Source organism: Bubalus bubalis, chromosome 21 (genome assembly GCF_019923935.1).
Source record: "Bubalus bubalis isolate 160015118507 breed Murrah chromosome 21, NDDB_SH_1, whole genome shotgun sequence".
NCBI classification, from domain to species: Eukaryota; Metazoa; Chordata; class Mammalia; order Artiodactyla; family Bovidae; genus Bubalus; species Bubalus bubalis.
In genome coordinates this window covers 7,872,103-7,896,060 of record NC_059177.1, presented here as the reverse complement: position 1 = coordinate 7,896,060, position 23,958 = coordinate 7,872,103, and the positions used below count along the sequence as shown (strand labels likewise).

Here is a 23,958-nt window from a genome sequence, read left to right as displayed (position 1 = left end):
GAATGCTCAAGGGAAAAGAAAGTGGAAAAGAAATGACAATATCTGTCCATGCTCATTGTCCCACCAACTAGTATTAGTGCTTGGTAGTGTTTTGGCCTTTCCATGCTTCATTTGCCTATACTTTTTGACTTGAGATTTTAAGTGTTAGAAAACTATGAGGGCTTCCCTGGTAGCTCAGAGGTTAAAGCATCTGCCTGCAATGTGGGAGACCTGGGTTCCATCCCTGGGTCGGGAAGATCCCCTGGAGAAGGAAATGGCAACCCACTCCAGTATTCTTGCCTGGAGAATCCCTTGGACGGAGGAGCCTGGTGGGCTACAGTCCACGGGGTTGCAAAGAGTCGGACATGACTGAGCGATATAGTGTCATATATAGGTAGGCAAATTGACTTCAAAGTTTGTCTCAGAAAAGAGTGAAATGTCATTAACATAGGTCACACATGGGAGGGACTTTTTCCTCTAGTTAGACTTGGTCCATATAAAGTAGAAATTTTTAATATTGATAGCTTATAATTCTAAGCTTATATTTATCACATTATACTATTGAATTGATAAACATTATTTCTATGATGACCATGTTGTACATTTAATTTTTTAATTAAAATTTTAAATTTCTTTTTTTAGAATTAATTTTTATTGGAGTATGGTTGCTCTACAATATTGTATTGATTTCTACTTACAGCAAAGTGACTCAGCCATATGTATATGTATATCTCCTCTCTTTTGGGTTTTCTTCCCATTTAGGTCACCACAGAATATTGAATAAATTTCCCTGTGCTCTACAGTAGGTTCTTAGTAGTTATCTATTTTATACACAGACATTTTCCCTTTTTAGAATCAGTTTCTGTGTTTCTTAGTAATGCAATGCATAGCTTGATTTTTTTTTTTTAACGTAAAAGGCATGTTGTTGTTGTTTGGTTGCCAGGTCATGTCCGACTCTTTGCCACCCCATGGAAGGTAGCCTGCTAGGCTCTTCTGTCCATGGAGTTTCCCAGGCAAGAGTACTGGAGTAGGTTGCATTTCCTTCTCTAGGGGATCTTCCCGACCCAGGGATTGAACCTGCATCTCCTGCATTAAAGGCAGATTCTTTATTGCTGAGCCACCTGGGATGCCCATGAAAGATATACTGACTGTTAATAAGTCTAACATTAGAAAAATGTTTAGAAAAAAAAGTTCATAGTATCTTGTCTCTAATCTCTTTGCCCTAAGTAGCCAGTATTATCTATGATATTCCTTCCATATCTTATTCCATGTTTATTTGTGTAGGTATATAGATTAGATTTTGCTCACATTAAACGTGCTCGTAAACACTTTGCAACTTGCTTTTTTTTCCCCCCACAAAACATATTTTCGTTTTTTTAACATCAAGAATGGGAGCTATCACATTTTTTAAATAATGTCGAGTATTCCACATTGTTGATGTACCATGATTTAATAAATCATTTCAGTGTCAATGTCATTCAGGTTGTTTACAACTTAATGCCATTACTAAGAATGCAGGTCTCCATGTACTTATATATTTGGACCTTCTGGTGCTTCTAATCTATAGAATTTTTCTGTTTGTTGTTGTTCAGTGGCTAAGTCATGTCCGACCCTTTTGCGACCCCATGGACTGTAGCCTGCCAGTCTCTTCTGAAGAGAATACTCTAGGTTACCATTTCCTTCTCTAGAAGGAAATCTGTAGAATAGACTCCTTTAAATTAGGTTACTTGTGTTTCATTTTAATAAAGACATTATTTTACCTTCTCCAGCATTGAATAGAACAGCTTCATTAATTGTCATTTTGGTGAATGACATTTGGTGAATGTCATTTGGTACCGCTTTCTTTTAATTTGCATCCACCTGTCCAGCCAGGCAGCAATGAGCAAATATTCACTGAAAGCTTTTTCAGTGTGTTGCTACTTTTTTAATCTCTAGGAAATATCAGGGAACGGAACCAAGACCTGTCCTCCTAGAGTTGATATTCCAGTTAAATTTGGAATATTTGAATGTATTAATGGGAATTAGCATATTCTCTTGTATGAGTTATAATTTATTATTTTCTCATTTTTAAAAACTGGACTGTTTTATCTTCTCAACAGTTTGTTACAATTTTAAAAATATTAGGCCTTTTATGCTCTTATTATAAGTCACAAATATTTCCTCAGTCTCTCTTTTGTCTGTGGCATTTTTATATCAAAATTTTAAAATTTTGTTTTGGTAGGTAAAATATCTGTCCTTTTTTTTACTTCCAAATTTCCTATCTTGTATAAGGACGATTTTGACCAGTCCCAAAAGTTTATACAAATAGTCTAATTTATTCTAAACCATAAAATTATTTTATGCTTAGTTTGTTCAGTATATCTGAAATTCTTTTGTATAAGGTGACAATATATTCATTTTAATTTTCTCCTCAAGCATGGACAAGTTATTGTCTTTGCAATTAGATGAAACATTCTTTACTCCATTGACTTGAGATAACTACTAACTGTGAATTTTGATTCCTGTAGTTTCTTTCCTTTTTTCCTGATGTTAATCCATACTTACTGTAGCTTTTAGTGAGCTAGAATTTATGTAGCTTTTTTTTTAATGTAGCTTTTACTATGAAAAATTTTTAGCATATAGCAAAGTTGGCATACCGCAAATAATCATCACCCAGATTTAACAATTAGCATTTCGCCATATTTGTTTTAATCATCTCCATATAGATATATTCCCATGCATACTTTTTTCAAAACTTAACAGTTGGAAAGTAAATTGTCAACATCAGAACATTACAGCCGTAAGTATTTAATATGAAACTTCTAATTCTTAAAAATGTCTTCCTTATAACCATAATACCATTATCATATGCTGGAATATTTCATAGTAATTTGTATAAAACAATTCCCTTACCAATTTTTATACCACAACATTGACTTTTTTAAAAAAGAGTCTAAGCCAGTTGTCTTTTAAGATTTTCCCATAATGTGGATTTGTCTGATTTCTTTGTTGTGATATTTAACTTGTTCCTTTAAGCCCTTTTATTTTCTGTAAATTTATTCTTTTAAATTATACACCTTTTAAGCACTTCCATTGTATACTCAAATTTTCTCAAATATCCTAAGAATATTTTCAAAGAACAAGTGATTCTGTGGGGCCTGAAAGAAAAATATACAGTTTCTTAGTTCAGGAATGCCCTCTTCTGTTGGTATCGTGAAATGCAACTTCTTTTCTAATTAATACAAGGGGGTTTTCTATTATACTTCTGATTCTATGACACCTTCTTGTTTCAGGAGAACCCTTATCTTCTCTTCCTTTATCCACCAGGCTTTGAAGGGATACCCACCTCGTCTAGGTGCTACTTATCCCTGGTTCTACAAGGAACTGTAATTGATACCTGTGTGCTCCTCCGCCGGGATCCTCCTCTTCCATACAAATTCCTCAGAATTTTCTCTCCAGCAAGGGCTCTGTAGTTGACATTGCTGGTTTTAGGATGTTTATATTCCCCATTTATTTATAATGGGACAATTGAAGTTTGAAGAGAGAACGTGTATAACAAGTTATGTGCTCTGGGAAGTTTTGTTTTCCTTTTTGGTCTCTCTCTGCGTTTTGGAGTATTTCGTAGAACATTTGATTTGAAATTGGATGACTACCATTTTACCTTGCGAATCAGAATGTCTACTGTTAAGTTTTAAGATTGCTTTTTAAAAAAGTTTTAAAATTTCCTTTCAAGAGGAAATAACTTTTTTAAAATGGATAATCCGTTATCTCAGTCTTTTGTTGAATTTTAGGACATCATTATTGAATTACTTTCCCTGTTAACCTGAATCATTTCTTTGTCATCTTTCAATTTTTTTTATACATTTGTGAATCTATTTTTGAGGTTTGTATTTTGTCTGTCCCTGCACTAAAACCTAATTGTCATCTTCATCTTAGTTTTGTAAGTCTTGATTTCTGGTTGGGCAAGTACTTCTACCTTTTACTTATACGGGTTATTTCAACAGTTCTTGGCCCATTGGTCTTCCAAATAGATTTTAGAATCAGCGGGACAGTTTCCACAAAAAGTCCTGTTTGAGGCTTGCCAAACTACTACTATGGCAGTAGTTTGGGAGGACTGGACATCTTTATGATACTGAGATTTCCTGTCCATGAACACAGAGTATCTATCCACTAATTTTAGGGTTCTCTAATGTCTCATTAAAATTTAATCATTCTTCCCCTCAACATTTTTTTGTTGTTGTTCAGTTTGGTTTATTTCTAGATAGCTGAAAATGTTTTTCTTTTATAATAAAAACATAATATTTTGTTAAATTATAAAACTTTATTGAAAAAAATTTTAAAAGGCATGAATAAATGGACATGCTACATTCCTGGATAGGAAAACAATATTACAAAGATGTTAAGTTCTCCCCAGATTCATCAACAGAGTCAATGCATTTTCTTTTCTTTTAAATAGAGGTGTAATTGACATATAAGATTAGTTTTAGTTGTACCACATAATAATTCAAGATTTGTATATATTGCAAAATGATCACCATAATAAGTCGAGTTAACATCCTTTACTATACATAAGTGCAGAATGTTTTTTTCTTGTGATAAGAACTTTTGATATTTACTCTCTAAGCAACTTTTTTTTTTTTTTAACTTAGTTTTATTTATTTATTTTGCTGTGCTTACTTGCAGCGTGTGGGGTCTAGTTCCCTGACTAGGGATCGAACCTGGGCCCCATGCATTGGGAGCTCAGAGTCTTAGCCACTAGACTACCAGGGAAGTCCCACAACTTTCAAATATGCAGTATAATATTAACTGTAGTCAGCATACTGTACTTTGCATACCATGACTTAATTTATTTTATAATTGGAAGTTTGTATCTTTTTACTCCCTTCGCCTATTTCATCTACCCCTTGCCTCTGGCAACCACCAATCTGGTCTCTGTATCTGTGCTTTTTTTTTAGTTCACAAATGGCGAGATCATACTGTGTTTGTCACTCAGTGTAATTGCCCTCAAGGTTCCTTAGCATAGTATTTTTTAATTTAAAATTTCTAACTTTGTTGCTTGAAGCATGGAAATTAAATTAATTATATTTTGATTTTACAACTAGTCACCTAGATAAAGTTTAATTTTTAGATGATTTTACTATATATTGTTTTGAGCTTTTTATCTACCCCAGAGTTTGGCAAATTATAGCCAACAGCCAAATATGTCCTTGCTATCTGATTTAAGAAATAAAGGTTTATTGAAATATAGCCACACTCATTCATTTGTGAAGAGTTGAGTAATTGCACCACACTCCGTGAGGCCTAAAATATTTTTTATCTGGCCCTTTTCAGAAAAAAAGCCAACCTCTGATTTAGATAATCAGACCATCCTTAGGTAATGTTTTGTTTTCTTCATTTTCAGTGCATTGACTTTTTACACTTGTGTTCTTATTTAAAGATTAATCTTCCTAAGTACACAATTAGATTTACAATTCTTTCTTTTAAAACTTTGAGGATATTGATGTGTTCTCTGGCTCCCACTGTTGCTTTGGAGAAGTCTGTTCTGTTCTAGGTGTTCTCTTCTTTCTCTGGTGACTGACTCTTTGGTGTTCTGCAGTTACACCACAGAGTTCTAGGTGTGGGTTTCTTTTTCATTGTCTTGTTTGGGTTATGCTGTGCATCCTGACTCTATAGATTCCTGGTTTTCATGAATCTTGAAAGTTCACAGCCATTATCTTTTTGTGAACATTTCCATTCTCTCTCTCTCTCTGAGGCACTCCGATTAGATAGAGATTAGAACTTCTCATGCTGTCCTCCACGTCTTTTCATATATTTCCGTTTCCCTGTTTCTCTCAGTCACATTCTGAGTAGTTTATTCATGTGTATCTTCTAGTTCTCTAAATATTTCTTTTGTTTAATCTTTCAGTCAAAGTTGGTTTTGTTTTGTTTTAATTTCAATAGTTGTAATACTGCATTCTCCTCCCCCCAAATTATCTGTTTATTCCTGTTATCTTTTGTTGATTGGCATCTTTGTGATTCTATCCATATTATTTCTTTAAGCGTTATACCCTCATCTATTAATATTCTGTAGTCTGTAACTAGGCAGTTCTCATATCCACACTTCTAAAATTCTGTTCTCTTCCCTGTGACTTAGTTCATAATGGTTTGCCCTCTTGTGTACAGTCATCCCCCAGTATCTGTGAGCGTTGGTTCCAGGACCCACCACAAATACCCACGTCATCGGGTACTCAGGTCCCCTAGTCAGTGCTCCCTATTTGCAATTCTGCACCCATGGATTCAGCAAACCATGCGTTATGTAGTACTGCATAATTTATCTTAAAAAATCCTAGGGTAATTCCTTTGTGGTTCAATGGTTAGGACTTTACGTTTTCACTGCCAGGGGTCCAAATTCAATCCCTGGTTAGGAAACTAAGATCCTGCATGCCATGCAACCAAAAAAATAAGTAAATAAAACAAAGTATAGACCTCAGTATTTTTAAAAAACTAAATAAATTCTAAAAAACTATATGTAAGTGGACCCGTGCAGTTCAATTCTGTTTTGTTCAAGGATTCAACATATTTGAACTTTGATCGTCAGTTCATTGTTTCAGCTTGGTCCTTCAATTGAAAAGCTTTCCTCAGAGGAAGTTTATTTATGCTACACACTAGAGAATCACCAGATAGGGACCCCTTCAGCCTACCCTAGGTCTTGTCTCAACTAGAATTCTCAGTTACTCCTCTCCACCTCTTTCCTGGGAAGTTCACTTTTCAATAGGGAAAGCTGCAAAATTGTATTATAAAATGAGCAATTGTCAGCAATGAAAGCAGCTTTTATAGCTCTCTGTGCAGTCCACTGCAGCTTGCCCTCTGACCACAGTAATTCACGTTTCCCACATACAAAACGGTACTCATGGACATTTCCCAAAAGTCTCATCCTAATTATACCATCAGCTTAGAGTCCATCATCTTGTGATCTGCATCAGGTCCAGATGCATGTGAGCCTCTGGGTGGCTCCTCTCCATCCTAAGGCCTCTGAACTAAAGAGACATCTACTTACACCCCATGTAGTCAACATATAACGGTGGTACCAGCATGGAAAAACCATAATAGACACTCTCATTTTAAAAAGGGGAGGAACAGGAGCGTCCTAATGGTCACTGATTTGTAGCATTTTGAAATCCTACAGCAATCTGCGGTCAGGTTCCCTTCCTTCAGGTGTCATGAATGTTCCATCAAGAAGGTTTCATTCTCTCTTTGGATATGCTTCTCTAAACCATTGTTTTCCTCTGTTGTTGGTTGTGCCCTGGACCCTCAGCTCTGCCCCCCAAAATCTTTTCTTCTTTTGCCTAGAAGTGTCTTGTGTTTTCAGCTGAGTATCTTTTTCAGCCTACTTCCCTTAGAAAGTTGAGGATCCAGAAAGCTCTTCTGTCTTTTCATAGCACTCTTCAAAAGCATCAATGGTTGTTTCATTAGCGTAATTCTCTTGAAAAATTATGGATGTTTTATGAATTTTATCAAGGTTCATGACATACTTCCTTCCATGTTGTTTTTCCTGCATTTATCTTTCTCTTCAGTGCTAGTCGCTTCATTGTAGCGTGGGAGGAACCTGCCTCTTTCCACCTCTAAGACTTTGCTCCCCTTGCTCCTGTATCTAAAACATGCTACTTTACCCTTGGCTTAATTTACCTTTGTATCCTTAGTAGTTAAGGACTGGCAAGAATGAAGTTTTCTCTTTATACTTGAACCTCTAGAAGTAGTATTTGGGGGTTTCTGAGAGTGCCTGCTCTAGCCAGTCTGGCACACGAGAAGCCGTGCTGTCTCCTGAATGACAGTACCCCTAATCGCCCTTCCCCTCCCTGTGCCTCCCAGTGCAAGTGATTACCAGCTTAGAGTAGATTCTGAAGCAGGGATCAGCAGACTGTAGTACACAGGCCAAGTCCAGCCAACTGTCTGTCTTTATTTCACCCATGAGCTAAGAATGTTTTCTACATCTTTAAATGACTAATAATATTCAGAAGAAGAAGAATATTGTATGACATGTGAAAACTGTATCAAATTCAAATTGCAGTAGTCCACAAGTAGAGCTTTATTGGAATACAGCCTTGTTCACTATTTACATATTGTCTGTGGCTGCTTTTAGGCTATAATGGCAGAGTTGAGAAATTGCAACAGAAACCACATGGCCCCCAGAGTCTAAAATATTTACTCTCTAGTCCTTTATAGAAAAAAAAATTACTGACCTCTGTTTTAAAGTGGTTAGACAACTGTGTGGGTAGGTCAGTTGGTAAAGAATCTGCCTACAATGCAGGAGACCTGGTTCGATTCCCAGGTTGGGAAGATCCCCTGGAGAAGGAAATGGCAACCCCCTCCAGTATTCTTGCCTGGTGAATCCCATGGACAGAGGAGCCTGGCGGGCTACAGTCCATGGGATCACAAGAGTCGGACACGACTTAGCGACCAAACCACCACCACCACCGCTAGACAACTGGGCAAAGCTCTTCTTTTCTGTTTCAGCTCATTAACATCCTCTGGTGTGATTGTTAACCCAGTTATATTTGAAAGAGCTTTAGTCAATTTGGAAGCCAGCTTTGCTTGTCCCTTCAGCCCAACCTTTACCTGTGCTCCTGCTTTCAAACTTAATTTATCTAAATACATCTCCTTGGTGTGCATGCCCATTCTCCTTTTCTTGCAGTAATATTTGACATGAAAGCCCATTACTCTTTTTTACTTTCTTCTGTGTAGTTATTTCCTTGCTGGTGCTAAAGGGATTTTGTGGTATGTTTAGGTGAACTTTTTAAAGTTGTATCAGAAGATGAAATGTTGAATGTGAAATGAAACAGTTGATTGAACAGTTTATTTCCTATGCAGAGATCCTTTTCCTATAATACTTTGTAGGCCAAACACTCAAAATGAAGGTGAGGAAAAACATTAGGCAAACTAGGTTTATAAAAAGGTCTCCTTATAAGACATGTGAGGTGTAAGAACGGTTAGAATGCAGAGCTCAGCATGGCCTCTGTCTTCACACTGTTAGCAGCACTTCTGCTTAACCACAGTGATTCTCAGAAGTAAGAGTAAGGTAGATTAGGGTCAACTATTCAAACTATGTAAATTCTTACCAATATTCGTGTCCAGGTTTAGAGACCTAACTGTCATATCTGAGATAGTCCTAAGGCTGATTTGTCTCTGTATCTCTGGAGGACTTCTTTTTTAAAATTTTCATATTTGGCTGCACCGGGTCTTAAATGCAGCTCATGGGATCTTCTGGCTGTAGTATGTGAACTCTCCTTATAGCATGTGGGATCTAGTTCCCTGACCAGGGATTGAACCTGGGCCCCCTGCATTGGGAGCACAGAGACTTAGCCACTGGACCACCAGGGAAGTCCCTCTTGTGTAGGACTTCTAAAAGCCATTTAATTTCTGCTCCCCCTCTATTGTCCACTAGCTTATTTGACCCTACTCATAATAAGACAGAATTTACTGCATAATCAAGACATTATGATTGGAGTAAAAATTGTGACTTTCAAACTTAGACTTTCCTATGTATGTCTTTAGTCATTGGCACTGGCCTTATCAGGGTTTAGTCAGATTCTCTGCATTCCCTTGAGGCCTTTGGCATTGTGTTGTGGCTGGTGGGCTGATGTATGGGCATTAGCATTCTGTTGTACATATGACACTTGAGTAAATTGCATATACACTGTAGTGACTCGTCATACTGCACTCCCCCTTCGCATCTCCATTGTCTGTAGAACTTTCTGCTTTGCATTCTTGAGCACACTGAGGATAACTGGCTCTGCTGTGGTGTTTCTGTGCAGGTCTCCTGTACCAGTTGGGATGTATACTTTCCAGGAGTCAGATATTGGTTCTCAGACTTCCCTAATGGTTGCTCAGTTGCTCTTAATATTGTAACAAAGTATTTTGCAAGAAATGGTATTAACATATAAAGGAACAAAATATATTAATAATTGTGGAAAGAAAGTTGTTATGAAAACTGTGTTGAATGTTTAGGAACTACTGGATAAGGTTGTTACTCAGTTGCTCAGTTGTGACTCTTTGCAATCCCACGGCTGCAGCACAGCAGGCTTCTCTGTCCTTCACCATCTCCTAGAGTTTGCTGAAACTCATGCCCATTGAGTTGGTAAGGCCATCAAACCATCTTGTCCTCTGTCGTCCCCTTCTCCTCCTGCCTTCAATCTTTCCCAGCATCAGGGTCTTTTCTGAAGAGTTGGCTGTTCGCATCAGGTGGCCAAACTATCGGAGCTTTAGCTTCAGTGTCAGTCCTTCCAATGAATAGTCAGGGTTGATTTCCTTTAGGATTGACTGGTTTGATCTCCTTGCAGTCCACGTGATTCTCAAGAGTCTTCTCCAACACCACAGTTCAAAAGCATCAATTCTTGAGTGCTCAGCCTTCTTTATGGTCCAACTCTCACATCTGTACATGACTACTGGAAAAATGATAGGTTTGACAATATGGACCTTTGTCTGCAAACTAATGTCTGCTTTTTAATACACTGTCTAGGTTTGTCCTTGTTTTCTTCCAAGGAGCAAACATCTTTTAATTTCATGGCTGCAATCACTGTCTTCAGTGATTTTGGAGCCCAAGAAAATAAAGTCTATCACTGTTTTCATTGTTTCCCCATCTATTTCCCATGAAGTGATGGGACTAGATGCCATAATCTTCATTTTTTGAATGTTGACTTTTAGGCCACCTTTTTCACTCTCCTCTTTCACCTTCATCAAGAGACTCTTTACTTCCTCTTCACTTTCTGCCGTTAAGGTGGTATCATCTGCATATCTGAGGTTATTGATATTTCTCCCAGCAATCTTGATTCCAGCTTGTGACTCATCCAGCCTGGCATTTTGCATGATGTACTCTGCATAGAAGTTAAATGAGCAGGGTTACAATATACAGCCTTGACGTACTCCTTTCCCAATTTGGAACCACTCTGTTTTTCCATGTCCAGTTGTGACTGTTGCTTCTTGACCTGCATACAGATTTCTCAGAAGGCAGGTAAGGTGGTCTGGTATTCCCATCTCTTGAATTTTTCACAGTTTGTTGTGATCCACACCATCTAGCATAGTCAAGGAAGCAGAAGTAGATGTTTTTCTGGCATTCTCTTGCTTTTTCTATGATTCAGTGGATGTTGGCAGTTTGAACTCGGGTTCTCCTACGTTTTCTAAATCCAGTTTGGACATCTGGAAGTTCTCGGTTCACATACTGTTGAAGCCTAGCTTGAAGGATTTTGAGCATTACCTTGCTAGCATGTGAAACGAGTGCATTTGAACGGTAGTTTGAACATTCTTTGGCCTTGCCCTTCTTTGGAATTGGCATGAAAACTTATCTTTTCCAGTCCTGTGGCCACTGCTGAGTTTTCTAAATTTGCTGGCATACTGAGTACAACACTTTAACAGCAGCGTCTTTTAGGATTTCAAATAGCTCAGCTATAATTCCATAACATCCACTAGCTTTGGTCGTTGTGATGCTTTTAAGGCCCACTCGACTCCACACTCCAGAATGTCTGGCTGTACGTGACTTATCACAATATCTTGGTTAGTCACGTCATTAAGATCTTTTTTGTATAGTTCTTTTGTGTATTCTTGCCACCTCATCTTAATATCTTCTGCTTCTGTTTGGTCCATACCATTTCTGTCCTTTATTTTGTCCATCTTTGCATGAAATGTTCCCTTGGTATCTCTAATTTCTTAAAGAGATCTCTAGTCTTTTCCATTCTATTGTTTTCCTCTATTTCTTTGCATTGATCACTGAGGAAGACTTTCTTATCTCTTCTTGCTATTCTTTGGAACTCTGCACTCTGATGGATATATCTTTCCTTTTCTCCTTTGCCTTTAGCTTCTCTTCTTTTCTCAGCTGTTTGTAAGGCCTCCTCAGACAACCGTTTTGCCTTTTGGCATTTCTTTTTCGTGGGATTGGTTTTGATCACTGACTCCCGTACAATGTTAGGAACCCTCCGTCCATAGTTCTTCAGGCACTCTGTCTGTCAGATCTAATCCCTTGAATCTATTTCTCACTTCCATTGTATAATCGTAAGGGATTTGATTTAGGTCATACCTGAATGGACTAGTGGTTTTCCCTACTTTCTTGAACTTAAGTCTGAATTTGGTGATAAAGAGTTCATGATCTGAGCCGCAGTCAGTTCCCAGTCTTGTTTTTGCTGACTGTATAGAGCTTCTCCATCTTTGGCTGCAAAGAATATAATCAGTCTGATTTCGGTATTGACCATCTGGTGATGTCCATGTGTAGAGTCATCCTTTGTGTTGTTGGAAGAGGGTGTTTCCTGTGACCAGCTCATTTTCTTGGCAGAGCTCTGTTAGACTTTGCCCTGCTTCATTTTGTACTCCAGGGTTAAACTTGCCTGTTACTCTACACATCCTTCTACTCCACCATCTTGAATATCCATCGCTGGACAAGGACAAGTCCCTAAATACATTTCTGTCCAGTGACTTAGACAGACAACTGTAATAGGTTGGCGGGGAATTCCCTGGCACTCCTTTGGTTAGAGCTCTGTGCTTCCACTGCAGAGGACATGGGTTCAGTTTCTGTTTGGGAAAGTAAGATCTATCATGCCTTTTGGCATGGCCAAAAAATTTTTTTTGAGAAGAAATTGTAAAAGTTCATGTCTGCTTTTGGATCCGTCATCTGTGGCGGAACCGCCACCAAGATGCAAATTTTCATGAAGACCCTGACGGGAAGACCATCACTTTCGAGGTCGAGCCCTCGGATACAATAGAAAATGTAAAGGCCAAGATCCAGGATAAGTAAGGAATTCCTCCTGACCAGCAAAGACTGATCTTTGCTAGCAAGCAACTGGAAGATGGACGTACTTTGTCTGACTACAACATTCAAAAGGAGTCCACTCTTCATCTAGTGTTGAGACTTCGTGGTGGCACTAAGAAAAGGAAGAAGAAGTCTTACACCACTCCCAAGAAGAACAAGCATAAGAGAAAGAAGGTTAAATTGGCTGTTCTGAAATTCTATAAGGTGGATGAGAATGGCAAAATCAGTCACCTTCGCCGGTAGTGTCCCTCGGATGAATGTGGTGCTGGAGTTTTTATGGCCAGTCACTTCGACAGACATTATTGTGGCAAATGTTGTCTGACCTATTGTTTCAACAAACCAGAAGACAAGTAATTGTATATTGCTTAATAAAGATATGAGCGAACAAAAAAAAATAATAAAAAAATAAAAGTTCATGTCTATGCATTACTATCAAGGGATCCATTGTCAGAAACAATAAACCCTGGCATATTAAGAGATTTGTAGATGAATGCATGTTGTAAGATATTAAAATAACATGGTTGGTATCATACTTTTTGTTTCTTTGCTGTTGTTATTTTCAGGTAATCAGTTAATTATACTAATTATGGGCATGCATTGAGAGTTTTATTTTCTTAAACTTTTTAATATATAGGAAATTACATAGTTTATTTCCTCTTGTAATTGAATTTCCAAAGGTAAGCATGCATTTATTTCTCTTTTATTCAGTTGTCATTACTTTTAATTTGCAGTTTTATATTTCCTTAAACTTTATGTTATCCTATTCTGTGGTCCATCTCTTGTTGCTATTAAAGCTCATAAAAACCTTCAGAGTTTTTTTTTTAAGAGAAGGCACTTTTCACATACCTTTGGAAATCCTAAGTGGTTTTTTTTAATTTGAATTATATTATTGATTTATTTTGATATTTGGCAAAACTAATACAATTATGTAAAATGTAAAAATAAAATAAAATTTTAAATAAATAAAATGGAGTTTTGAAATACTAATATTTCCTTTGGTAGATGATAAACTTCATTGGAGAGCTATTTTCTATTTAATTTTTTAATCAGAGAGATTTTTAAATAACTTTCCATTGGAATATATACCTTACGTATTTGAAAGTCATTTCATGTGTTGGGTTTTTACCATGAAGAAATAAATAATAAGTAGAGTTACCAGCCAGGGTTCAGTCAGAAGACAGAATCCACACGTTATTTTTACAGAGAGAATTTAATATAATTTGTTAAATGAATATTGATGAATTAAGAATGCAAAAAGAAAACACTGAAGTATCATGGAGGTAGCTAATCACAGTAAATAGCTCCTACCCCTGAAGCTAGAAGAATAAAATGAGGAGGTAAAAATGATTAAACTGGAGAGGCTTGGAGGAGAGGCCCTGCACAGCTGTGACTCAGACTGCTGAGGGGCAGGTGTAGCCGTCCTGTGTCTCTGAGAGGCATGATGAGCTGGTTCAGTGAATGTTAGACAGACTGCATTCTGTAACTCCTACTGAAATGAGTATCCCACCAGGGTTGCTAGGGTTTTACTGACAAGAATAGGAAACACTTAGGAAGGAACAGGTTCCTTCTCCCTTCAGCTTCTGGTCTTTCAACACCTGCATTGACACAGTTTAACAAGAAACCATTCTAAACCATTAGAATTAGCAGAAAAAACTGTTTTGCTTGATTCTAAGCCCAGTATAACAGAATATAAAAGAACTATAAGACAATAGCTTAATTCAATTAGTTCAGTCGTTCAGTTGCTCAGTTGTGTCCAACTCTTTGCGACCTCGTGGACTGCAGCACACCAGGCTTCCCTGTCCATCACCAACTCTTGGAGCTTGTTTAAACACATGTCTATTGAGTTGGTGATGCCATCCAACCATCTCATCCTGTGTTGTCCCCTTGTCCTCCTGCCTTCAATCTTTCCCAGCATCAGGGTCTTTTCCAGTGAGTCAGTTCTTCGCATCAGGTGGCCAAAGTATTGGAGTTTCAGCTTCAACATCAGTCCTTCCCATGAATATTCAGGACTGATTTCCTTTAGGATTGACTGGTTGGATCTCCTTGCAATCCAAGGGACTGTTAAGAATCTTATCCAATACCACAGTTCAAAAGCATCAATTCTTCAGCACTCAGCTTTCCATATGGTCCAACTCTGACATCCATACATGACAGCTGGAAAAACCATAGCTTTTACTAGATGAACCTTTGTTGGCAAAGTAATGTCTCTGCTTTTTAATCTGCTCTCTAGGTTGGTCATAGCTTTTCTTCCAAGGAGTAAGCGTCTTTTAATTTTATGGCTGCAGTCACCATCTGCAGTGATTTTGGAGCCCGCAAAATAAAGTGTGTCCCTGTTTCCATTGTTTCCCAATCTGTTTGCCATGGAGTGATGGGACCGGATGCCATGATCTTTGTTTTCTGAATGTTGAGTTTAAGCCAACGTTTTCACTCTCCTCTTTCACTTTCATCAGAAGGCTTTTTAGTTCCTCTTCACTTTCTGCCATAAGGGTGGTGTCATCAGCATATCTGAGGTTGTTGATATTTCTCCCAGCAGTCTTGATTCCAGCTTGTGCTTCATCCAGCCCAGCGTTTCTCATGATGTACTCTGCATATAAGTTAAATAAGCAGGTTGACAAGACATATAAGCCTGGACATACTCCTTTCCCAATATGGAACCACTCTGTTGTTCCATGTCCAGTTCTAACTGTTGCTTCTTGGCCTGCATACAGATTTCTCAGGAGGCAGGTAACATGGTCTGGTATTCCCATCTCTTTCAGAATTTTTCACAGCTTGTTGTGATCCACAACGTCAAAGGCTTTGGCCTAGTGAATAAAACAGAAGTAGATGTTTTTCTGGAACTCTATTGCTTTTTCTGTGATCCAGCGGATGTTGGCATTCTGATCTCCGATTCCTCTGCCTTTTCTAAATCCAGCCTGAACATCTGGAAGTTCACAGTTCACATACTGTTGAAGCCTGGCTTGGAGAATTTTGAGCATTACTTTGCTAGCGTGTGAGATGAGTGCAATTGTGCAGTAGTTTGAACATTCTTTGGCATTGCCTTTCTTTGAGATTGGAATGAAAACTGACCTTTTCCAGTCCTGTGGCCACTGCTGAGTTTTCCACATTTGCTGGCATATTGAATACAGCACTGTAACAGCATCATCTTTTAGGTTTTGAAATAGCTCAGCTGGAATTCCATCACTTCCCCTAGCTTTGTTCATAGTGATGCTTCCTAAGGTCCACTTGACTTCACATTCCAGTATGTCTGACTCTGGGTGCGTGATCACACCTTTGTGGTTACCTGGGTCTTGAACATCTTTTTTTTTTTTTTACAGTTCTTCTATGTATTTTTGCCACCTCTTCTTAGTATCTCTGCTTCTGTTAGGTCCATACCATTTCTGTCCCTTATTGTGTCCATCTTTGCATGAAATGTTCCCTTGGTATCTCTGATTTTCTTAGAGAGATCTCTAGTTTTTCCCATTCTATTGTTTTCCTCTATTTCATTGTATTGATCGCTGAGGAAGGCTTTCTTACCTCTCCTTGCTGTTCTTTGGAACTCTGCATTCTAGTGGGTATTTCTTTGCCTTTAGCTTCTCTTCTTTTCTCAGCTGTTTGTAAGGCCTCCCCAGACAACCATTTTGCCTTTTTGCATTTCTTTTTAGGTTAATTAGTGGCTTTTAAATAAGTACTGCCTATTGAGTTTACTTTTTGATTGTGTATGTACAATAAGAGATGTATGTTTGAAGTTAATTTGAAGACCCTCATTTTTTTTCACATTTTTCCGATTTGCTTTCCTGACCACTGCAGCATACATGGATCCTTTATCTCACTTATTTGCCATCGATAGTGACATTGTCGCTTAAACTGTTCCTCTTTTTAAATGTTTATCCTTTTACCTGTATTTCTTGTGTCCTTGCTGTTTCATTGAACGAAGGGTAAGAGGGTTCGTATTGTTTGGATTCTTTTACCAGCCTCGTCTAGTATCTTATAAGAGAGTTAATCAACTACTACTAAGTACCTTCTCTTTTCTGAGAAGTTGAAGAGTTTTTAATGTCTTCTTGTAAAATGGAATGTCTCAAAATTATGCCTTTTTCATATCAAAAGAGTTAATTTTTTCATGGCATTCATGGTGCTAAAATGCTTAAAGTAAACTTAAAAAAATTTTTTTTTCTTTTTAATTATCAGGTGCTTCTAAGGAAGGAGGTGCCGGAGCAGTTGATGAGGATGATTTTATAAAAGCTTTTACAGATGTCCCTTCTGTTCAGGTAAGGGTACCAGTAATGTGGCATCCCCCATGCATATTCTCTGTTAAAATCACTTGTTTTTGTCCCTTTTTTCAAATCTTTTTTTTTCTGAATTGACTGCATAAATAAAATACTTGACTTACTATTATCAAATTATTATTTATTGGTACATTTGGATGTTCAAGTGATTTTTCAGTGAGGCTGAGATAAAATTAAATCCGTATCGTTGAGTCATATTACATTACACTGTATATCTCAGTATATCCACTATTTTTTTTAAAGGTGCTTGTAAACAGTGTTCTTTCATTTTTTTCCCCCCTATCTTTTTGTCTGCTTCATCTGTTTCTCCTCTATAGTTTCATCCTTCTTTATTTGACTGTTGAATATTTGAGATTTCTTAAGGGTTTAGTTTTAAACCTTTCTTCTTACTCTCCATTTTCTTACTAAGTCACTTCCTTCAAATCTATGGCTTTAGTTCCGGCCTTTACATAGATAATGCTTAGGTTTTTCTCTCTAAGCCAGACGTCTCTTTATTGTGAAAGTAATTTTTCCACCTGTTGTTTCTTTGACATCTCCTTTTAGATGTCTCTGAGGCATCTCAGATTCAACCTGTGCACAACTGGATTCATGATCTTCTCCTTTCAAATGTACTCTTTCAGTGTTTCATGTGGAAACCATTACTGAAACAGTTACAAGATCCAGACACCTAGAAATTATTCCTACTGATTGCTAACTTAGCAGGGAAAGCAGGAGGCAGGAAAGGTTTAGACAGTCCAGCGATCCTTCTCTAACAGAATGTTATCTAGTCCCCCTCTGACCTCTTCCACCTTGTCTCATGCCTTGCTGCCCTTTGTACTCTTGTTTCTGGCAAGTTTTTGTTTCGTTTTAAGTAAAAGGGGAATTTAATGGCTGATAAAAGTGAAAAACATAAACAGGGTCATTTTGAGGTATCCCTGTATACCACTCAAATGGTATCCAGAACCCTGTTCTTTGTTAGGTCTTATTTCTGGATCCTTCTACATTGTCTTCCCTTGCGGTTAGCAATATGGCTGCAGTTGTTCGAGCCTCAGACCCTCGCTACACTCTGTCTCTTCTCCTGGTTGACCATGTAAAACTTGTATTTCATTCTAATCGAACTGATTTGGGTCACATGCCCACCTCTGAACCTTGACTGTGATGTAGAGAAATCCTGTGTACTGACTGACTCAGGCCTGGGTCCCTGGTTCTTTGCCTGGTTTCCTTTGCACTCTTTACTACTGTACTTGGCCTTCTCTCACTTTCTTTCAGGGCCTTTGCACATGCTGTTCACTGATCTCTGTTTTGTCTGATGATATCTGCCCCAGTTCATGTTTGACTTTCCTCACTGGTTCACTTCCCTCTTATATGTACACTTTCAAGACAGTGTGTAATTCTCCTTGGTGGTACTTTCTATTTGTAATTTCATATTTTCTATCATTTGATTAATTCTTTTCTCTTTTGACTAGATTATATGCTGCTGAGACAAAAACCATGCCTATTTTTTGCTAACCATAGTGTCCTTTATGCCTAGAATATTGCATCCTTGTTATGTGAACACTTGTTAAGTGAGTGAAAGGTGTTTGGCAGTTAGCTCCAGAGGGAAAAAAAGTGAGCATCTCTCCTGGCTGCTGTCTAGCACGGACAGGGATGGAGGAGGTATTAACCTAAAATAAATACGTATCAATATATGAATGCAATTTAGTTCAGTTCAGTTCAGTCGCTCAGTCGTGTCTGACTCTTTGCGACCCCATGGACTGCAGCACGCCAGGCTTCCCTGTCCATCACTAACTCCTGGAATTTACTCAAACTCATGTCCATTGAGTCCGTGAGCCATCCAACCATTTCATCCTCCATTGTCCCCTTCTCTTTCCCAGCATCAGAGTCTTTTCAAATGAGTCAGTTGTTCACATCAGGTGACCAAAGGATTGGAGTTTCAGCTTCCGCATCAGTCCTTCCGGTGAATATTCAGGACTGATTTCCTTTAGGATTGACTAGTTTGATCTCCTTGCAGTCCAAGGGACTCTCAAGAGTCTTCTCCAACACCACGGTTCAAAAGCATCAATTCTTCGGTGCTCAGCTTTCTTTATAGTCCAACTCTCACATCCATCCATGACTACTGGAAAAACCATAGCCTTGACTAGATGGACCTTTGTTGGCAAAGTAATGTCTCTGCTTTTTAATATGCTGTCTAGGTTAGTCATAACTTTTCTTCCAAGGAGTAAGCGTCTTTTAATTTTATGGCTGCAATCACCCTCTGCAGTGATTTTGGAGCCCCAAAAGATAAAGTCTGTCACTGTTTCCCCATCTATTTTCCATGAAGTGATAGGACTGGATGCCATGATCTTAGTTTTCTGAATGTTGAGCTTTAAGCCAACTTTTTCACACTCTATGAATGCAATAGATTTGTTATATACCTGAAGTCATTTTGAGGAATCATTCCTATTTTTACTAATCTGTAGGATATTTGTATTTCATTTTTAAATGACAAAGCATTTTAAGAGTGTATTTGAAGTTACTTATGAGTGGAGAAAATACCTTTAACTACATAACTGGTAAGGAAGATTAAGTATTTTATTATTGTTTGTAATGTATTTCCATTCTTCATTTTAAAAATGGTACTAAAATGGGGAAAATACTGTTACTTAAATGATTATTTTAAACATCAGGGCATCATTTTGTTGTGGCAAGAAATACTAATGTTATCATTTTGCATCTTTTCTTTAAGATCTATTCTAGTCGAGAACTTGAAGAAACGTTAAATAAAATCAGGGAAATTTTGTCAGATGACAAACACGACTGGGATCAGCGTGCCAATGCAGTAAGTGTTCTATTTTTTATTTTCTTCTCTCTCTCTTTCCTCCCTCTCCCCACTCAGTGTTCTTTTTCAAAAACTTGGAAATTTACTAGTAGTACTATCTGGTATTTGCTTGTGAAATAAAGTCTGATAAGTAGTATTTCACTCTGGAAAACAAATTGAGGTAATAGGCCTTTTTCAGGGTGCATTTTTTTCTGTTTTGCTGTTCAGGAAGAGTCTTTCTCATCCATTTGTTAGTGTCTCCACCTGTGTTACTTGTTGAGCTTCCCTGATGCCCCGGTGCCATGGCTTTCCTTTGGGTTACATAGTTGTGGAGTAAAGGAAACCCTTGGGCACTTTTGGTAGGAATCTAAATTCATAGGGATGGCATTAAATCTGTAGATTGCTTTTGTAGTATGGCCATTTAACAATATTCATTCTTCCAGTCCAAGAGCATGGGATAGCTTTTCATGTCTTTGATTCATCTACGGTTTCCTTCATCAATGTGTTATGTTTCTCAGTGAATGTCTTTTACCTCCTTGGTCAGGTTTATTCCTAGGTGTGTGTGTATGTAATATATATATATGTAATGAAAGTGTTAGTCCCTCAGTTGTATCCAATTCTTTGTGGCCCCATGGACTGTAGCCTGCCAGGCTCCTCTGTCCATGGAATTCTTCCCGCAAGAGTACTGGAGTGGGTTGCCATTTCCTTCTCCAGGGCATCTTCCCGACCCAGGGATGAAACACAGGCAGATCCTTTCCTGTCTGAGCCACCATGGATGTGGTTTTAAAAGATTTTTTTTTTTTTTTACTTTCTGATATTTCATTGTTAGTTTAAAGAAATGCAACTGATTTCTGTATGTTAATCTTGTATCCTGCTGCTTTGCTGAATCCATTTAGTAGTTGTAATCGTTTTAGTGTGGCATCTCTAGGGTTTTCCAGAAAATCATGTTACTTGCATGTGATGGCAATTTTACCTCTTCCCTTCCAATTTGGATACCTTTTATTTCTTTTTCTTGTCTGATTCCTATTACTAAGAGTTTTAATAAATCTTGTGTTGAACTGAAGTGGTAGAGTGGGCATCCTTGTCTTGTTTCAGATTTTAATGGCAGTGTTTTCTGCTTTTTAGCATTGAGTGTTGTTTGGGTTTGTCATGAACCATTGACTGTGAGTTTGTCATAAATAGCTTTTATTGAGATATGTTGAGATATGTTTCTTTTATACCCACTTTAGTAAGAGTTTTTTTATCATAAATGGTTGTTAAATTTTGTCAGATTCTTTTCTGCATCTGTTGAGATGATCATGTGATTTCTTTTGTTGATGTGCTGTGTCACATTTTTTGATTTGCATATGTTGAACCATCCTTGTGACCCTGGGATGAATCCAGTTTGATCAAAGTGTATGACCCTTTTCATATGTAATTGGATTCAGTTTGCTAATATTTTATTGAGGATTTTTTCATTTGAATTCATCAAAGATATTGGCCTGTAATTTCCTTTTTTGGTAGTGTCTTTGGTTTTGGTAGTAGGGAGATAGTGGCTTCATAGAATTACTTTGGGAAGGTTCCCTCTACTTTAGTTTTTTGTTTTATTTATTTATTGGACTGCACCAAGTCTTAGTTGTGACATGGGGACTCTTTTAGCTGTGGCATGTGGGATCTAGTTGCCTGACCAGAGATTGAACTCAGGCCCCCTGCATTGGGAGTGCAGCATCTTAGCCATTCCACTAGGGAAGTCCCTCTTTTTGGAAGAGTTGGAGAAGGTTTGGTGTAAGTTCTTTTTTGTATGTTTGATGGAATTCCTCAGTGAAACCATCTTGTCATGGACTTCCATTTGCAGGGAGCTTTTTTTAATTGCAGATTCCGTAAATTTTTCATGATCAATGATCAGATTGTTCAGATTACCTGTTAATTCTTCATTCAATTTTGGTGGGCTGTATGTTTCTAGAAAGTAAGATGGACTTGTTCTATTTTGTGCTGTATTAACAATATTACAATAAACATCTATGCATATATCTATAACAGTGGTGTTTTTATTTTTGTAGGTTAAATTTTTGTAGATGAGGTTGACGGGTAAAGAATAGATACAGTTTTATTTCAGTAGATGTTGCCAAAATATTTTGAACAAAGATATTAGTCATTCATGATCTACTTAACAGTAAGAATATATGTTTTCTGTCTGGTACTGGGTGTTACTGAGTCTTAACTTTTGCCGATCTAATGAAGGAAAATGGTGTGTCTTTGTTGTAATTTGCACTTGCTTATCACTAGTAAGGTTGAAGGCAATGGCACCCCACTCCAGTACTCTTGCCTGGAAAATCCCATGGACGGAGGAGCCTGGTAGGCTGCAGTCCATGGGGTCGCTAGGAGTCGGACACGACTGAGCGACTTCACTTTCACTTTTCACTTTCATGCATTGGAGAAGGAAATGGCAGCCCACTCCAGTGTTCTTGCCTGGAGAATCCCAGGGACGGGGGAGCCTGGTGGGCTGCCGTCTCTGGGGTTGCACAGAGTCGGACACGACTGAAGCGACTTAGCAGCAGCAGCAGCAGTAAGGTTGAACACATTTCCTTGTATTTATTTTAGCCAATGTAATATTTGGTTGTCTTTTTTTCACTTTATTGCCATTCCTTGTGCATTGTACTGTTGTGTTGCAGATAATTTTTTCCTACCATATTGTGATTTTTTTAGTTAATCTCATTTAGATGCCTCCTGATTTCTGCTTACGATAGTTTCCCTTCCTTATATATACTTAAGGTTATATAATATTCTTTCAACTATTTTTTTAATATCCACAATATTTTATTTCTATACTTTCCATCTTTAGTTCATCTTTTTTAACTTTGAAAGATATCTTTAAAAATTTAGAAAAGCTCAGAAATTAATATGCTGCTGTTGCTAAGTCACTTCAGTCGTGTTCGACTCTGTGACCCCATACATGACAGCCCACCAGGCTCCCCCGTCCCTGGGATTCTCCAGGCAAGGATACTGGAGTGGGTTGCCATTTCCTTCTCTGATGCGTGAAAGTGAAGACTCAGCCGTGTCCAACTCTTAGCGATCCCATGGACTGCAGCTTACCAGGCTCCTCCGTCCATGGGATTTTCCAAGCAAGAGAACGGGAGTGGGGTGCCATTGCCTTTTCCGAAATTAATATGAGATTCTACATAATAATGGGTATTATTTAGGTAAACTTTTAACTTCTGTGTGTGAGCACAGACGTGTACCTGAGTGTGTCTTTTGTCACAATTTTAAATAGACTCCCTTAAAACTTTAAGATTTATTTATATACTCAAACATTATATATGTCTATTATACATATAATTGAATCTGTAATTTTCTTTTCCAGAAAGCTGTTTTGTTTGTTTCTTCACATGTTTATTTATGTTTAGTGCTGTTAAAATGTCTGAATATAGTTATAGAATCTAATGAAAACTTTAAAAGTTTTCTTCAAATAATGTTTAGGAAGTTGTCTTTTTTTATATTGCTTTACTTTTTAATGTCAGTAATGAAAATTTTCTTTATTTCAGCTAAAGAAAATTCGATCATTGCTTGTTGCTGGAGCTGCACAATATGATTGCTTTTTCCAGCATTTACGCTTGTTGGATGGAGCGCTTAAACTTTCCGCTAAGGATCTTAGATCCCAAGTGGTTAGAGAAGCTTGTATTACTGTAGCGTAAGTATATTCTTTGTGTGATGAGTATTTTTTATGAATTAATTTCGTGCTCATTGATTGAGTTATTCATTCAGTAAAGCACTAGTAAGATAACCCCCCTAAAGCATGATCCAAAAATCATATGCATAAGGATTAAATTTATGTGATTTGGAAAAAAAAATCTTTCTTAATAGTACTTTATACCAACTTTGAAATATGTTTATATGTCAAAAGTCTACTGGTAGATTTTTGGTCACTAACTCTGTGAGTGTAAGAAAAAAATGAATGGGTCTCAGAACCGGCTCTTCTTATGTAATGTTCTCTTTGCTAATTTGGATATTAAGCTTTTTTTCTGACATTTTAGTAATTGTCCTCGAATTGTAACATCCATCATTAATTTATCAAAGTCTAAACCTATTCAGTATGTTTATATTTTTCTATAATTTAAGGATGGTAGAACACTTGAACCCTTCTTACTGCTGCTCCTGACGAAAAAAAAAAAAAAAATTTGTTGTATATATTGTTGTATAAGCCTTCCTTTGGA

At 37.6% G+C, this 23,958-nt stretch overlaps 1 protein-coding gene and 1 pseudogene across 41 annotated transcripts in view; both read left to right on the top strand.

The window, feature by feature from the left end:
• Window positions 1–23,958, top strand: part of CLASP2 (cytoplasmic linker associated protein 2) — a 179,355-nt gene that overhangs the window by 60,925 nt on the left and 94,472 nt on the right. For all 41 annotated transcript variants that reach the window (XM_044934175.2, XM_044934163.2, XM_044934162.2 and 38 more), the window contains 3 exons: window positions 16,895–16,974; window positions 19,697–19,789; window positions 23,290–23,435. In XM_044934175.2, the coding sequence (XP_044790110.2) occupies window positions 16,895–16,974; window positions 19,697–19,789; window positions 23,290–23,435 (319 nt within the window). The remainder of the gene's footprint in view (window positions 1–16,894; window positions 16,975–19,696; window positions 19,790–23,289; window positions 23,436–23,958) is intronic.
• LOC102410375 lies at window positions 12,129–13,112 on the top strand (annotated as a pseudogene).